The following is a 17,788-nucleotide window of genomic DNA, read 5'->3' as shown; positions in this document are numbered from 1 at the left end:
TTATCAGCTTCTATTTAAAAATATATATTACCTTGAATTATAATGGACAGTGCTAAAATACTATCATTTGAACAAATTCACATTCGCCAGATGCTTCATGCAAACAGCAATTAAGGTTTTTGTTGGGTTGGTATTTTCTACTTGCCTTTAAAACATCCTGTAGATGAGCAGTAAATTAGAATTTGATTTTTAAAATAGGCATAAGTTCTATTCATTGTTGATAATATGAAATCATTCCTGTTTTAAAATCTTTTCAGATGGAGATCTTATAACAATTTTTGATAGTTCTGATCTTTCATTTGCAATTCAGTGTAGCAGGATATTGAAACTGACACTGTTTGGTAAGTATTAAAAAAATTTTTTTTTTGATGAATTAACTGCATCAGCATATTTTTATTTGTGTTCTTTCCCCTTCTCTTCTTCCTCTCTCCATGTCTCTTTTTATAAAATCTTGGGTAAAAATTTCACAAAAATGTCAGAAACTAAAACTTTACTAGAATCTTTACTTTAGAAAGAATTATTTTATTTAGAATTATTTAGAAAGAATTTACTTTATTAAGTACTCAATTTATTTTGAAAATATAGTTTAACTCAAAGCTTCTGACTTTGTATATTTTAGAAAACCTCTAAAATACATTCCTTAAAGTAGAATATATTTAGAAATTTAACAAGGTATGAGGTTAGTTTAACATTCTGACTTTTGAAGAAATGCTATAATTTTAAAATAATATTGATACCTCTTATCCAGGAGTACTGAAGACTGAGCTTTTTTTCTTTGTAAGTGGTTTTTTCTAGGTAGTGAAGCTTTTCCCTTTAACCATCAGATTTAAAAATATATGTATATATATTTTTTTGGATTAGCTAACAACCAGTTTTGTTATCTTGGATGAGACACTTAATATCTCTTGGCCTCACTTTCCTCATCTAAGTGAGAGGATAGTTTTTCAAGATCTACCCCTTCCTAAAAGTATATGAAAGTCTGTAAAGTTTATGCTGCCCTGCCTCTTAAGTGGGGTAAACTGAACATAATTTAGCCCTGACTTCATAATTCAAGTTCATCATGATAACATTACTAATTTGCATTTATGTAATAACATTAGCACTCTAGTTATGTTACTTTTCTCAAAACTGACCTATGAAATAAGTCATACTGTTCTCATTTGTACAGATGAGGAAGCTAGGTCCAGCTTTGTGAAGTGCCCCATAGTTACATGACTAGTATAAGTAGTAGAATTAGGACTCAAATCCAAGGCTGACTTTTAGTGCACTTCTCACTATACTGTTACTGCCTTTTCATTATGAAAATGAATTATGATGTGCTTTAAGATCTTGATATTCTCTGAAGCAATTGGGGTGTGGGCAGATATTTGCTCCTACACTAGCTGACCCTCAGACCTTAATGCCTTTTTATTTCTTTTGTTTGCTTTTTATAATTTTCTTGTCTGTTCACTTGTAGTCACTTTGTCTTTGTGTTTCTATTAGCCCCATTTCTTTCTAATTTTCTATGATCTGGGAAAACATTACCAAGCTTGTTAAAATGTTGTATTCAAGAACATTTAAACTTTGAGTAGGGGCTTGAGGGATTCTTCAGTGAGTAGAACCTGTGAGCTTTTATTTTGGCTTTTCACAGACCATTCTGCTAATTTCCCAATTCTTTATTAAGATAGTTGATAATTGAGGTTGCCAGATGAGTGACATCTGACTAGATAGTTTTGAATGCAAACACTTAAGGTAGTTATTAAAAAAACTTACTGGAATTGATATTATACACGTAACGTTTTATTTATGAAAAATCTAGTGAATGGAGGCTTTTTACACAATATATCATAGTTTTGCCAAGCACTCCAGATAATTAAAACAAACCAGATCAAGATGTAAATATCTTAAGCTTTCTTTGTAAGTTAATAGTCATTGGTTTATACATACATATGTATACATGTATGCATTTGTGTATATACATATAAGTAGTCTAACATTACCATTTGAATTTCATATTTGTGTAGCATGACAATATATAGTTCTGGTTTTTTACATTGCCAAGAATTCTGTTTTAATTCCCTTAAGTCTCTTCCAGTTCCAGCACAGGATATATTAAAGGGGTGGGGGCAGCAAATTTGGTTTCATTGTTAGAATGCACAGAGTAAAGGAGACATCTAGGAAGGCTCTGGAGCTTGACTGCCCTCAGTCAAATTTTAAAACAATTTAAATACTGGGAGATTTTAGGAAGCCATTGATATAAGTTTTTTAGCCAGAGCTAACATTAATTTATTTCATTTTAATATATGAATTTTTTAATTTATTCACTCATTACTCAGCCATCCATCCATCCATTTGTTCATTTTTAATAATAATTTAGAAAATTTTTTTTGAATTCCAAATTTTTAACCTTCTTCTACTCTTCACTCATTGATAAGACAATTATATGAGCTTTATGTGTAATGTCATGCAAAAATGTCCATATTAGCCCTGCTGCCAAAACAAAAAACAAACCAACAAAAAGCATGAAACATCGTATTGATCAGCCTGAGTCTTTCATGTTTTATCAGCATTACAATATTGATATTACAATGTTTTTCTGGTTTTCTCACTTCATTTTATACTAGTTCATACAAGTCTTTCCAGGTTTTTCTGAACCATCCTGCTCATTATTTCTTATAGCACAATGACATTCCATCTGGATCATGTACCATACATAACTTGTTCAGCCATTCCCCAATTGGTGGACATCCTCTCAATTTCAAATTCTTTGCCACCAAATATATTTGTACATATGGGTCCCTTTTCCCTTTTCACTAATAATTATTTTCAAATAAAACTATCAAAATAATACTAAATAATGTGTTATATTTGTACTCTGTTTTCCTGTGTTATATTTGTACTCTGTATATTTAATATTAGATGTCTTGATCAAATTGTTGATAACCTCTATTTTTGTGCCTTATAATTGAAATCTTTCAAGGGGAGAGCTGGGTGTTTTCAATGGATTGAGAGCCAGGCCTAGAGATGGTAGGTCCTAGGTTCAAATCTGGCCTCAGACACTTCCTGACTGTGTGACCCTGGGCAAGTCACTTAACCCCCATTGCCTAGCCTTTACCACTCTTCTGCCTTGGAGCCAATACACAGTATTGGCTCCAAGACAGAAGGTAAGGGTTTTAAAAAAAATAATAATAATTGAAAACTTTTCTTTATTAAAAAATGAAGAGATTATTTAACAAGAATAAAAATAACTGTTCAGATCAAATAAAATCAAGGTTAAAAATTAAATATTTCTTACATTTATGACTTGGAACTTTTATTTTAAGGAAATAATGGAGTAATGGTAATAATTTGTCAGTAGGCACTTTTAAAAAGATAATATGCCAGGAGGAGACAACTAAAAATATTAAATTGGGGTTCTGTATTTACAAAGATGAGTGTGGGTACAAGCATGACAAAGGTGGGTTTTATAAAATAGTAGTATAATGATACTTTTTTTCTGGATGCGAAATAAAGAATCTTAAGGGGGAAATATTGTGGAAAAGGGAGTTATAGCTGAGATAATATAGTTATTACATAGCATGAACATTTATTATTCTATAATATTAACTATATTATTCAAACTTTTAAGAGCATGTGCTGTATTATTTTCTAGACATTGGGAATACAAATAGAAATGTGATAGTCTCTGACCTCCAGGAACTTTCATTCTAGCTAGTAGGGCAATAAAATATGGATAAGTGCATATGTTCATTGTAGATAAGTAAATACAAGATGTATACAAAATATATTCACAGTAATTAGTGGGGGCACCTGACAATTGGGGGAATAGTTACTTGAAAGAGGTCTGTGCTTATGTGAAGCTTTAAAGAGGTTCTAAGAGACAGGTGAGAAGAGAGCACTGCCAACATGGGGTACAGTCTGTATGAAGGAACAGAAGTGGGAGATAGAATGGTATTTAGGTAGAACCACAAGTTTTTCAGCCTGACTGGAGTGAAGAGTGTCTGGTTGGGAATAATGTGTAATTATCCTAAAAAGAAAAGCTAGAGCCTTTTACGTGGACAATGAATTATAAGAGGAGAGAAACTAATTTCAAGGAGACTTTTTAGCAGGCACTTGCAATCATCCCATTGAGAAGAGTCTGAATTAGGTGATAGTTGTATGAGATATATAGGTAGAATTGACAAGACTTGGCAAGCTATCAAATATATGGGCAGGGATGGTGGGGTGGTGGAGGAGAGTTAAAAACTAATAATGATATGAAAGGTATGGCTCCGAGTACCTGGAGGAATTATGATGTCATCAATCAAAATTGGTAAGTTAGGAGGGTATAGAAGTTTAAGAGGAAAAGAAATATTGAATTGTTTGGGGGCATGCTGAGTTGGACATATTAACATTGGAGGTTCTAATTAGAAATAAATCTTGAAAAAGAGAAATTTTTTAAGCTAGGTTTTCAAAGCAAATATTGGAAAATAAGGTTAGGAAAGAATTATAGTTGAAGGGAAATGGCATATAAACATAAGTATATAGGAGGAAATGAGCAGGTTGTATATAGGGGTTAGCAGTTAGCAGGTTTATAGAAGATTAGCAGATAATCAGATCAGGTAAGGGAAGACAGTAGAAGAATTTAAATATTAGACTAAAGTAAAAGGGAATCACCATGGGGTGGGGGTGCTAAAAACTCAATTTTAAACATCTAAATTAAAATGTAACAAAGGGTAAAAAAAAGGGGCTTTTTGATAAAATTTCTGCTTTTTACAAAAAATAGATGGTACAATTTTTCTTTTTATTTTTTAAAAAAAACTATAGGTGAGGAAACTCATTTTTACATGTACCAGCACCCTTTATAGCCTTATTGGCCTGGGGGGGTGGTTAGGGAGGGGTGAGAAGATAGAGAGAGAGGGAGGGAGAGGGAGGGAAGGAGAAAGGGAGAGGGTAGAGAGAGATAAAAAGAGAGAGTGAGAGTGTGTGTGCATGTGTGTGTTGGAGGCTGAATTTGAACCCAGATCTTCCTGATTTGGAATCCAGCTCTTTACTAATACTGTGTATTGGTTCTAAGGCAGAAGAGCAGTAAGGGCTAGGCAAGTGACGTGCTCGGGGTCACATAGCTAGGAAGTATCTGAAGTCAAATTTGAACCCAGGACCTACCATCTCTGGGTCTGGTTCTCAATCCACTGAGCCATCCAGCTGCCCCAGCTCTTTACTTTTACAATGTTTCTTTCTATAATGATCTTTTTACTCTTGTATGGGGCATGTATGACCAGATTATAAGCTTGACAGCTAGAAAGGACCTGAAAGAAAATATAGTACTATCCCCTCATTTAAATATGAGGAAACTTAGATTTTAGAAGCTCTTTAGGGGTTTGCTCAGGATCTTAGAGGAAATAAATAATAGGGCTAGGATATAAATCTGTCTTCTGATTTAAAATCCAATGCTTTTGTCCTCCCCTTATTTATGTTTTCTTATTTTATTCTCAAGCATTCTGCATGGCTTCATATCCATATTGGTAGGACAAATGGTTGTTTTTTACTGTGTGTTAAGTATTTTAAATATTGTGCAACCTGGAATCTGGAAGACAAGCTCCAGTGGACATGAGCCATCATTTTGCCACCTGGCAATTAAGAAGTGTTTATGGGACAATGAGAACAATAGGACAAAGTATGTAACTATTAGTCCCAGGGTATGGCTGTTTATTCACAAAGAAAAACAGCACATTTTATTTAAATCAAAATGGTATAATACCTGAAACAACTTAAGTAAATTAACACAAAACTCATTTAACTTTTAACAAGGTAGTATCAACATCACCTGTTGCATTAACCTGAGTTTTGCTGTCCTGTACAGTTTGTTTTCATCTACATAAGCTTGTATATATTTTTTTCACTTTGTCTCATACTTTTGACTTTGTTCATTTCTTTGTGTTCTTCATATTTGCTATTCTTTAATGCTTAGGGATGCCCTATTGTATTCACCTATTACAGCTTTATGTAACTGTCAAGTTACCATCCCTTGCTCAGTTATTTTTGCAGCTTTCTGCTTTTACAGATAATGCTGTAGAGCAGAAATGTAATTATTTTCCTGTCAGTATCTTCCTTAGGGTGAGAACCAAATAGGCTTACTGGGTCAAAGGATATGAATAATTTTTGTAGCTCTTATTCTATAATTCTGTATTGCTTTTTAAAATGGTCAGACCAATTCATAGCTCTTTTTGCAATTAGTCTACCAGATTTTTGCTCACCTCCATGCAATTCTTTTCTCTCCACACTTGTGAAGTTCTCCAACAGTCAAGGAAACCAGAAACAGAAATTTGTTGGGAGGGATCAATAGGGGGTATATTTGATCAGGAAGGGAAACTGTGTCCAGAATGGGAGGAACCTTAGATTCGTTTATGATAGTCTAGCTTCCAGAAGGGAGGGCTGGATGTTAACATAAGGCAGCAGAAGAGAGAAAACTAGCTTTACCAAGCTGTGTCAGAGAGCAGCACCAACTGTTATATATAAGTGGTTAATGAATTTCTTTCAAGCAGATGATCCAGAAAGGAGACTGATGAGTCAAAAGTAGATTCAGGTTCAGATAATAATAGTAGCCAGTATTTTAGAATTCTCACTCTGTGCCAGACTCTGCTAAGCATTTTGCAAATATTTTCTCATTTGATATTTACATTAACCCTAGAAAACAGGTGCTATTATTATCCTCATTTTATAGTTGAGGAAATAGGCATGCAGGTTAGGTGACTGGTCCAGGGTCACACAGCCGAGACTAGATTTGAACTCAGTCTTTTCTGACTTCACATCCAGTGCTTTATCTACTGTGTTCCCTATAAGTTGACAGTAATTCTATGCAGAACCACTCCCCCAGCTTTGTTATGATAACATTATATATATTATGTTTATATCACTCTTTCATTAGTTGAATTTTAGTCTAAACATTTTGTTTAGTGAACACGTCTTTCTGTCAGTTTCATTTGTGATTGTTATTCATTTCAGCCCTGTCTAACTCTTTGTGACTCCATTTGGGGTTTTCATTGCAAAGATACTGGAGTGGTTTGCCATTTCCTTCTCCAGCTTGTTTAAGGATTAGGAAACTGAGGCAAACACAAGGGTTAAGCAACTTGCCCAGCTAGGAAGTATTTGAAATTGTATTTGAACTTAGATCCTCCTGAAACCAGGATCAACAAGAATGTTAATGTGATTGTGTTCTCAAATAGTTTGTCAATTAATTTTTCCAAAGAATCTTAAAATTGTAATATTAAGAGTAGAAAAGAACACAGAGGTCATTTTGTCCAACTCCCTTATTTTATAGTTAAGGAAACAGGACTAGAAAGGATAAGCGACTTACACAGAGACACACTGGTAAGAAATGACTGAACTGGGATTGAAATCTAGATTCTCTCATTTTAAATTAGGCTTTTTCCTTACTACACTGTTCTGCCTCTTTCACATTTCATATTTTGAGTACTGAGAGTGCTTTTAAATAGTCTTAAAACTGATTTTTAGAAACCTGCTTTCCTGTTTCTTTACTTTCTGTGTAAACGAAAGGACACATGGGAATGAAAATTTTTATTTGTATTGCTTTGTTTTTATTTTTCTTTGGCATTAATTTAAAAGGCCCATTAATAATTTGCATTCATAACTCAGGATGCGCTGTAAAGAAATTTGACATCTTTTAGATAGACATAACAAACATATCATTTTGTCATAATAATTGCTGTGTTGAAAAAATTTTTGGAACTCTCTTGAAATTGTCCCTAGAGTTTATTGCATTCTCTTAGTATCCTTCATGGTGAAAATTTTTATCAGATGACCAAGATGATTGGTCAACAGAGCAATACCATTTTGGGGAAAGCCAAGTCAACAAGCTCTTATCCCTACTATGGGCTAGGCAATGTGTTAAGCTCAGAAAAGGAAAAGCAATTTTTCTTGTTTGTCTTGTATATTAGTTCTGAAGGCAATTCCAAAAGAAGTGAAAAAATATTTTGTGCTCAAGTTCATTGGAATAGATTTGTTAGCCTCCCAAGATGACTACTTTGAAAGAGACAACATTCAGTATGATGTGCTGAGGGCCCTCATCATACATTGCCTGAACTATTACAATAGCTTCCAGTTGCTGACCTACATTTGTAGAGTTAGTTTCTTCATCTAGGAATTCCTCATGACAATGAAATCACAGGTCTAGTCCCCATTGTCCTTGTGACATAAATAACTATGCATGGTTTATTTTGAAGCACTTGATTAGTTTTTATATTATGATACTAATATTCCTTGAGTTGGGATAAAATACTCATTATTAATTTTAAGTAAATTAATGTTTCCCATCTAGTTAATGGGCAACCAAGGCCTCTTGAATCAAGTCAGGTGAAATATCTCCGTAGAGAACTGATAGAACTTCGCAACAAAGTGAATCGTCTTTTGGACTGTTTAGAACCACCTGTTGAACCTGGACCTTCTACAAGTCTCCCTGAAAATGGTAGGTTGCGACTCTTTCTCTGACTTTGTGGTTATCTATTTCTTGTATCAAGGAGACACTGCCCCTCTCAGCTGCTTTTAAAAAAAAGTCCAGATCTATTATTTTATCTGTAAGGGAATTCCTGGTGTGGAAAGTCCCTCCAGACAGATAAATGATATATTGGGGCGGGGGGGGGGGAGTTAAAAAAATTTTAAAACTTCTTGGCTTGCTCTTCACTCCTTGCTACACAGCCTTTTGCTAACTGTTCCCCTCTCACCCCAGTACCCCAGATATTTTCTGCTTACATTTTGGATTTTTCTTTCCTTGAAGTTGTTTCACTCTCTCTCCTTGTTGGTTCTTTCACTCCTGTATTGATTTTGTGGTGATATTTTAATTTTGGTCAGAGAGGATTCTCGTGGTGACTTGGAGCTGCTCTGGTTTACTCTGCCATCTTGGCTTCACTCCCAGAAGTCTCAATTATTTATAACTTTAGAGAGTTGCCTGGGTCATTTAAACATGAAGTTCTTTGCTTATAGTCTCTCAGCTTATATGTGCCAGGCACCTGTCTCCATTAAGGTAAACTTTTATGTACATTTCCCTCCCTGAGAACTTAATATCTTGGACAACACATAATGGATACTCTGCAACTACTTAGTAATTGACTATAGTAATTAATTAATTACAGAAACACTTCTGGCCCCAATTCTTTGTCAGAATATCCTGGTGCCTCACAATAATACTATTCTTAGTGGTTTATGGAATGGAATTGTAACAGGTGGAATAATGTTATTATGAGACCCTACTTTTCCTACCAGTAATAAACCATTTTAAATGGGGTTTAAGGCAGACTACTTCATACTGAATTTTGTGCCATATAGAAAGCGATATTGTAATCAAGGACCAATGCTTAATATTGTTTGCAGTATATTAGTTATTGTATAATAAAGGAAAGCTCTGACAAAAATATTGTTGCCTATAAACCTGTTTTTATCCCACTATAGGATACTAAGTAGATCATCAAAGATTACCACTTATCATTTTGTGTATGTGAAAGAGAGAGGGAGGGAGGAGAAAGGAGATTGATTTGACTCTACTTTTGCCATTTAGGAAGCAATTGTAGTTGCATTCATTTCTGTTCTAAATATAAGTAACCTTAAGATATTTGAGATCTTCCAGTAGTTTAGAATTAAGAAGAAAAGTAGGCTGTGAACTGCTTTGCCATCTCTATGGTCAGAGAATGATTTATTTGATTTTGAAATAATATAACTTTTTCTTAAGATTTATCAGTTCATCTCATAAATAATTGAGTTTTTAAAAAACTTCTACTTTAAGTATCAATTTTTTCTTAACCCTTACCTTCCATCTTAGAATCAGTACTATATATTGGTTGTAAAGCAGAAGAATGGAAAGGGCTAGGCAATGACAGTTAAGTGACTTGCCCAGGGTCACACAGCTAGGAAGTGTCTGAGGTCAGATTTGAACCTAGGACCTCCTGTCTCTAGGCCTGGCTCTCAATCCACTGAGGCACCCAGCTGCCCCTCCAAGTATCATTTCCAAGACAGAATAGTGGCAAAGCAAGGGCTTGGCAATCTGGATTAAGTAATTTGTCTAGGGTCACATAGCTAGGAAGTGTCTGAGGCCAGATTTGAACTAGGACTTCTTAAGTCCAGGCCTCATTCTATCCACTGTGCTACTTAGCTATTCCACCATAATATTCATTTAAAATTTTCTTATTTTGTACATTTCCATTCATCAAACTTTTATCAGTACCTAACCAAAGTGGTACTAATAGACCATAGGTTACCTAAGGATTAGATTTTAAAAACTGATATCTTAATAAATAAAGTGTTATTTCTCAGATGAGGAAATAGAACTTCTTGGAGATGTTCTAAGTCTAGAGTAACATTCATCAGACATTTATTAAACTCTAATTTTGTACTCCAAATTGTACATATAGGCAAAATATAATCAAGACCATCTTTTTTTTTTTTTTTTAAACCCTTGTACTTCGTGGAATAACAGTTGTTTTTTTTATTGTCCACCTCTATTTTGAACAAAAAATGAAATAGTGTACATAAAACACTTTGAAAAAAATGTGTTTTTTTATTATTATATGGAATTGTTCCAAAAGTTTTGACCCCTGTATAATTGTTAGTTTTTATAGCTTGTATTATTATTGTTAGTTTGTTGATTGGGAAGTTCAAAATTACTGCTAGTGTGAATTGAATATAGCACCACCCAGTTGTTCTCATTGATTCTGGCTTATGTCACTGTTTTACCAAGACTTGTGTGTGTGTGTATATACACATATGTGTACACATGCTTGCATAAGTACCATTTCTCATCTATATATATTTGTCCTATATCTCTTTTCATGAGTTGTTAGAATAAATAAGGACTCTGATCTTGTTAGAAAAAAGTAGAATATAAATGTTGATTTGTTGATGTTGTATTATTTTTTTGTTGTAGAATAGAACATAGAATAATCTTGTTAAATGTTTAATGTCTTTGAGATGTTTTAATTACCTAATGTGGAATAAAATATGGGATTTAAATTTAAATTGGACTCTTCTAATTCATCTTTCAAAAATTTTATGAAACTTTGGGAGCAGCATGATATAATGGGAAGAACATCAGAGTCATGTGATTCTAGTCTTTGACTTTGGAGAAGTTGTACTTCTATGGGACATGATGTCCTCTCTAAAATAAAAGAGTTGGTCTTTGCCACCTTAAAAATTCCATTATCTAAAATATGCATATGATTGAAAGAAAAAATAATTTTTTTTCAATTGAGTATGCTGTATTTCTATTTCCTAGGACTTTACTAGTCAGATTGTATAAAATAAAATCTTATCACTTAGGTTGTATATATTATATCTATATTATTATTTCTGTTTAAAATGAAAATAATTTTTGTCTCCCGAATCCCACCTGTAGATACTGTGGATAGTAGGGAAGAAAAACCTGCTGCTTCTGATTCTTCAGGCAAACAATCTACCCAAGTGATGGCAGCAAGTATGTCTGCTTTTGATCCATTAAAAAATCAAGATGAAATTAACAAAAATGTCATGTCAGCATTTGGTCTGACAGATGATCAGGTTTCAGGTAAGAATGCATGTTTTATTAAAGGTAAAATTTTAAAACTGTTTGATGTCTCAATCGTCTTCATTAACCTGTCTGTAGAATTTGACTACATTTTCCTCTGAGATACTCATTCTTCTCTGGGTTTTTTTGACACTGCTTTCTCTTGGATTTTCCCTAAATTGTATGACTGTTCCTTATCAGTCTTTTTTGTTGAATCACCATCCAGGTACCCTTAACACCGTCATGAAATTTTTTTTTCCTCTTTTTTCTCTATACAACTACACTCAGATAAGTTTAATTGTCCATATCCATCATCCTGCATATGATTCTTTGAGCTATATATCCCACCTTATGACCTCCTGTCTCACCTTAGCAACTACATGTAAAATTGGGTGTCCCATAAGCATTATAAATTTAACATGTCCAAAAAAAGAACACAGCTTTCCTCCCAAATTCATACCTCTTCATAACTTGCCTATTTTTTTGAGGGTACCACCATTCATTCCTGGCCATCCAAATCCATAACTTCAGTGTCATCTTTTGATTCTTCATACTACCTAATCAGACCTGTTCAAGCAGTTGTCAGATCTTATTGTTCCTAATGCTTATAGCATCTCTCCCATATGTCCCTTTTTGTCTACACCTAAAGTTATTCAGGGCTCATCACCTATCTCTTAGACTATTGTAGTTGCCTATTAATTAGTCTGTCTGCCTCAAGTCTCTCCCTTCCTCAACATATCATCCACACAGCTGCCAAAGAGTTATTCAAGAAGTTGAGATCTTACTATATTATTCCATTACTTAGTAAACTCTAGACATTCTCTGTTCACCCTAGAATTAACTCCCCTGCTCATTATTTAAAGCCCTTTGCAATCTATTTCCAGTCCACCACTACAGATTAATTCCCATGCCTGGAATATACTCCTTATTTACCTTTCTCTTAGACTTCTTATCCTCTTTCAAAGGTTATTTATATGCTACCTCCTACATGGGGCTGTTTCTGATACCATCAGGTGCTAGTGCTTCCAGTTCTCCAACTCCCCTCCGCCCATTACCTTTTGTTAATTTCATATATATTTTATATCTACTTTATGTACATGTTTTTGCTGATAGAAGGTAAGCGAATTGAATTCAGGAATTGTTTCATGATTGTCTTCGTTTCCTCACTAACTGTGCCAACTGCAGTACCTGTCACGTGGTAGGTGCTTAATAAATATCTGTTTATTGAGTAAAACCTGAAATCTGTTTAAAGAGCTTTCTTTAGAATTATAACAAAAGAAAATTTTAATTAGTTGGGTTCTGCTTTTGGGGGCTCTTCTATTTTTAAATCAAATTTCTTGGTTGAAAAACATTCTTAGTTTCTTTCTGACTAACTTCATGCAGTTCTTTCTTGAATAATCCCATTTCATCTGTTTCTCATACAGAATAAACAAAAGAACAATTACTGTTTATAAATTTTTTTGATAGGTGAGAAAACAGTTTTACAAATTACATATATTTTCTTAGCTAAAACTAGCAAAGAGACCCTGTTTCTGATCATAGAAAATACAATTTCATGAAATACATTTGATGAGCAACTGAAGCATAAATTGATAAAATGTACACTGAATACTTATGAGCTACAATGATGCCAGCTTTTTCATGAATGGTCTTGGATTTGAATTGTTAGGACTAGGAATTTAGATTTCTTACTTTAGGCAATAAAGAATCATTATCTTGATTCAAACTTAATTTGAGGGAAGTTACTTTCATAGCTTGGTATATGTTGGATTGAAATAAGGAGAAAATGTGCATAGGAAAAGCATTTGGGAAATTTTTGTACTAATTTAGAGATGTTGTGATGAGGGCCTGAGCTAAGGATTAACTATGGAAATGGAAAAGAAAAGGTGAACCTGAGAGGTAGTGCAAAGAGAGAATTCATAAAACTAATATATTAAACACTTGGTAGAGGAAAAAGAAGACAAATTGATTTTAAGATTGTATACCTACCTCAGAAAAGATCTGTAAGAATTATTAAAACTTTTGGATTCTAACACCACAGTCCTGGATATGTTTACAGGGGATGTAGAAATCACACTAAAGGGAACAAGGAAAAGCAGCTGGATGAAATCAAGTGTATGTAAAAGAGAACCACGTTGGAGCCAATGCAATTGTGAGGGCACATTGAGGGGTTAGTTTGCAAAAGTATCTGAAGGAAGAAGATAATCAAAGGCATGAAAAAAATATTGGATCTTAATTGATAATGAAAAAAGCCACTGAAAATATAAGTGGCTACCAATATGATGCATGCTTAACTGCCTATTTAAATCTTTTGAGACTTATTCATGCATGAATTGAGGACATCCTCTATGAAGATTTTAGTAGGAATCAAGCAACTTTTTCCAATTACTATTCAACACTGGACTGCATCTTTACCATTTTACAGTATATTGAAAGGCTGAGAATATGAGAACCCAAAGTGCTTATTTGTTGATAAATGCGGAAGCATTTTATTTAATAGAGTAATGTTCCACTGTCGGGCATCTTTCCAAACAAGATATTTTTCATTGATACATCACAGTTATTCAAGATTCTTGGAAGATATGACAAGTGAAATAATCCTATTCAATGGCCTCTGATCATAAGCATAAGGTAAACTTCATCAGAGGTGTTTGTGGATAATAATCCAACAGAATCCAAATTGAAGAGGAATTCCCTGTGGGTGGTGAGATTCTCCAGTTTCTATTTGTAGATAGTATTATGCTGATTGAATAACCTTATAGGAGAGATCAGTAAACTAACCATCCACACAAGAAAGGCCAAATGGATGAAGAATATCTGTTACTTTGATTTGTGACCCTGCATTTGGCTAGACAACCTATAGAGCTTGTTCTTTAGCATGTATACCTAGACAGACAATATAGACAAAGAGTTAAGCCTAGAGTTAAAAGGAGGTTGTTGTATCTTTAGAAAATTTCAAACTGCTTCTAATGATCCCATGTTTCCCATGGAAATAAAGACGTCTTTTTAAATAACTCTTTATGATGTTGCTGTATGGCCATTAAACATAGTCTCCAGAGATTTAAAAATGAATATTACATAAGGACCAGTACAGAGGCATGTGGCTACAGTATGTAACCAGGGAGGGAGTTTGAAGGAAGAACAGGAGTAAAATATGTTGTCAGGAAAAGGTAGGATAGAAAGAGCAAATCTTTTGAACCTGTGGTGATGGTGAGGGATGATAAATGAATAGTTTGTATTCCAAATTAAGGCAAGTCTCCAAGAAGTGATAGTAAACTTATAGGAGGATGTGGACAAGAGTGGATGGATGGGCAGACATGGATGATATTGTTGAAAGGAACATTCAAATTGTGGTCAGATATCCATTTAAATAAACCTACCTAGTGTTGCCATTGAGAGTATTGAAGAACTAGAATAGGCCTTGGGGGGACTTAGAAAAAGGGAGAAAAGGATGATTGTTTTCAATATATTAAGTCAGTGGTTCCCAAACTTTTTTGGCCTACCTCCCCCTTTCCAGAAAAAAATATTACTTAGCGTCCCCTGTCACACTATCACCGCCCCCTTACAGTTATTCACTGCCCCCAAATGCACCTATGGCCATCACCACCCCCCTGGATTGCTGCAGCACCCACAAGGGGGCGGTGGCGCCCACTTTGGGAATCACTGTATTAAGTACTCGGTCTTGGAACATTCAAATAGAAGGCCCTGTAGACACCTGTGGACATATGTTGCTGTTGCTTCTGCTTCTTCAATAGCCTTTTTAATTCAGGAGTCAACTTGATTTTTGTCATAGTCTAAATTTCCTTTCGTCAGAATGAGTACTTGTAGGTACAACAATAAGTAAATATGGGATTATATATAATGACACACTGAGGTAGCTGCTGCTTCTGATGGGGAAATTTAGGAACATAGTACTTCTTGCTAGATGGCAGTGGGGGGATTTTTTTTTCATATACAGTCTGTAACTACTTGGAAAAGAGCAAGTAAAGAAAAAAATCAGAATTGAAGGAAGGAAATGCTTGATATTTAGTAGACCTATGGTATTAGTGTGGGTATTTCATCCCTTCATGCAAAAGTATAGCTCCTAAAAGCCTTCTCCTTCTGTGTGTGACATTTTTAATATTTTGAGGATACAAATGTGGCACTTCTGAAATATAATTCCTTTTTTCTGTATAACTTTCTTTGAAGGAAATATTAAGCACCTGTTAATGCAGAGTTCCATGCTGGGTTCTAATTATATTTTTCATTGTTCTTCAGGGCCACCCAGTGCTCCTGCAGAAGAACGTTCTGGAACACCAGATAGCATTGCTTCCTCCTCATCTGCAGCTCATCCACCAGGTGTCCAGCCACAGCAGCCACCATATACAGGAGCGCAAACACAGGCAGGTCAGATTGAAGGTAAAAAATAAGGGTTAAATTATGAGATTAAGCGTATGTATATATTTTTAAACCCTTACCTTCCGTCTTGGAGTCAATACTGTGTATTGGCTCCAAGGCAGAAGAGTGGTAAGGGTAGGCAATGGCAGTCAAGTGACTTGCCCAGGGTCATACAGCTGGGAAGTGTCTGAGGTCAGATTTGAACCTAGGACCTCCTATCTCTAGGCCTGGCTCTCAATCCACTGAGTTACCTAGCTGCCTCCTAAGCATAGTTTTAAAATAGAAAATTACTAGAATTATATTTCTAGTATATTCAGAGCACCACTAACTAATATGAATAGAACTTTATTCTTATTTCCCTAGTTAGTTTTTTGTTTAAGATTCCATAGCAAAACACTAGGTGGTGCTCTAGTTGTATATTTAAAAAGTCAGCTGGTAATATATTATATTTTCATTGTGTAAAGAGGGGTAAAGGTAATGGGAAACCATCTAGTTTTTTGGTTTGTTTTTTTTAATGGCACAGAATCATTGTGACTTTTGAAATAATAACATCTTTCTGGGCACTTATTTTATTGCCACATTGAATATGAAAGTGTGGTTTGGGTAAAACTTTTGACACTTGGTGATGAGTAGGGAAGAAATTATTAGCATTATATATATATATATATATATACCCAAGTATAATTTCCAGAGCAGTAGTATAAATTACAGCAAAGAGAGATTGATTCAAAGAGAAAGTACAGTAGAACTTTATGTAGCCAAAATAAGTATCATATGAGAAAATCTCTTTTAAAGCACTTCAAATATGCAAAACCTCCATAAACAATTATTTAACAATTCCAATTTAAAGAATTTTGCATTGTTGAACAATTAAAAAGATAGTTTTTTTAAATGCTCTTTATTTTTACCTGAAATAACAAAATTATTAATAGTAATACAATTATTCTGTGCTAAGAATTTGAGATTTCTAATTGATGAGGATTTAAGTCTTGAGCATGGCAATTAAGAACTTTAGCATTATACCATTATTAATTGAAAGTACCTTGTTAAGATATGTAACTGATTAGTGCTGTAGAACTATTTCTCTGTTTTGGAACAATACATTTTCATTTAGGGAACATATCCCTTGTTACCTAAACTTGGTAACACATAGCTTTGTTACCAAAGCTGATAGTTTGCTACTTCAGAAAGTACCTGTTTTCTTGTCATAAGATCTCCTATTATAATAAAAGCTACTATTTTTTAAAAGCTCTTGAAATAATTTTTAAAAATCATTATTATTTTATGAGTTCTTGAAATAATTTTATAACAACAATTTTATCAGATAAAATTATTTTAACAGTTTTTTCAAACAAGTATCAAGGCTGCTGAGTTGCTAAACATTGATGCTTACTGAATGCCTTTAACCAAGACATACAAAATGCCTGAATAAAAGTCATAAAAGAAATAGAATTGTTTACATATTCTGGTTGATCAAATGTTCTGTTTTTATTGCTGCCTTCTGGTTTTTTCACTATTTCTCTTTGCTTCTCTAATATCGAACTCTTCCTTGTAACAACAAAAAATCTGAGCAAAACCAACTGACAATATATACTGTTTTGCTCTTCTGTAATCTCCACCTCTCTGAAATGAGAGATGGAGTGTCATGTGGCTAAGTTCAGTTTAGCTGGAACATTAAGGGAAGTGATATATATAAGGCTAGTAAGGTAGTTTAGGGCCTGGTTATGAAGAACTTTAAAAGCCCCAAAGGAGATTGGTATCCTATACTAGAGGCAATAGAGAGCAATTAAGAGTTTTAAGTAATTGAGTACGTGGTCTGAGCTGTGTTTCAGAAGAAACACTTGAGCAACTGTTTGGAGGATAAATTGGAGTGAGGCTAGATACTCAAGGCAAGGAGACCATAGT

General features: G+C 34.2%; 1 protein-coding gene across 2 annotated transcripts in view; it reads left to right on the top strand.

The window, feature by feature from the left end:
* TFG (trafficking from ER to golgi regulator) overlaps positions 1–17,788 on the top strand; it is a 41,144-nt gene that overhangs the window by 17,144 nt on the left and 6,212 nt on the right. Inside the window, exons 3-6 of one of the 2 annotated variants that reach the window (XM_044670126.1) lie at positions 258–341; positions 8,297–8,443; positions 11,360–11,527; positions 15,764–15,892. In XM_044670126.1, the coding sequence (XP_044526061.1) occupies positions 258–341; positions 8,297–8,443; positions 11,360–11,527; positions 15,764–15,892 (528 nt within the window). Of the gene's footprint in view, positions 1–257; positions 342–8,296; positions 8,444–11,359; positions 11,528–15,763; positions 15,905–17,788 lie in introns of both variants that reach the window. The other variant, XM_044670125.1, reaches the window with a different exon arrangement.

This window comes from Gracilinanus agilis, chromosome 3 (genome assembly GCF_016433145.1).
Source record: "Gracilinanus agilis isolate LMUSP501 chromosome 3, AgileGrace, whole genome shotgun sequence".
Taxonomy (NCBI): Eukaryota; Metazoa; Chordata; class Mammalia; order Didelphimorphia; family Didelphidae; genus Gracilinanus; species Gracilinanus agilis.
This window is presented reverse-complemented; position numbering and strand designations above follow the sequence as displayed.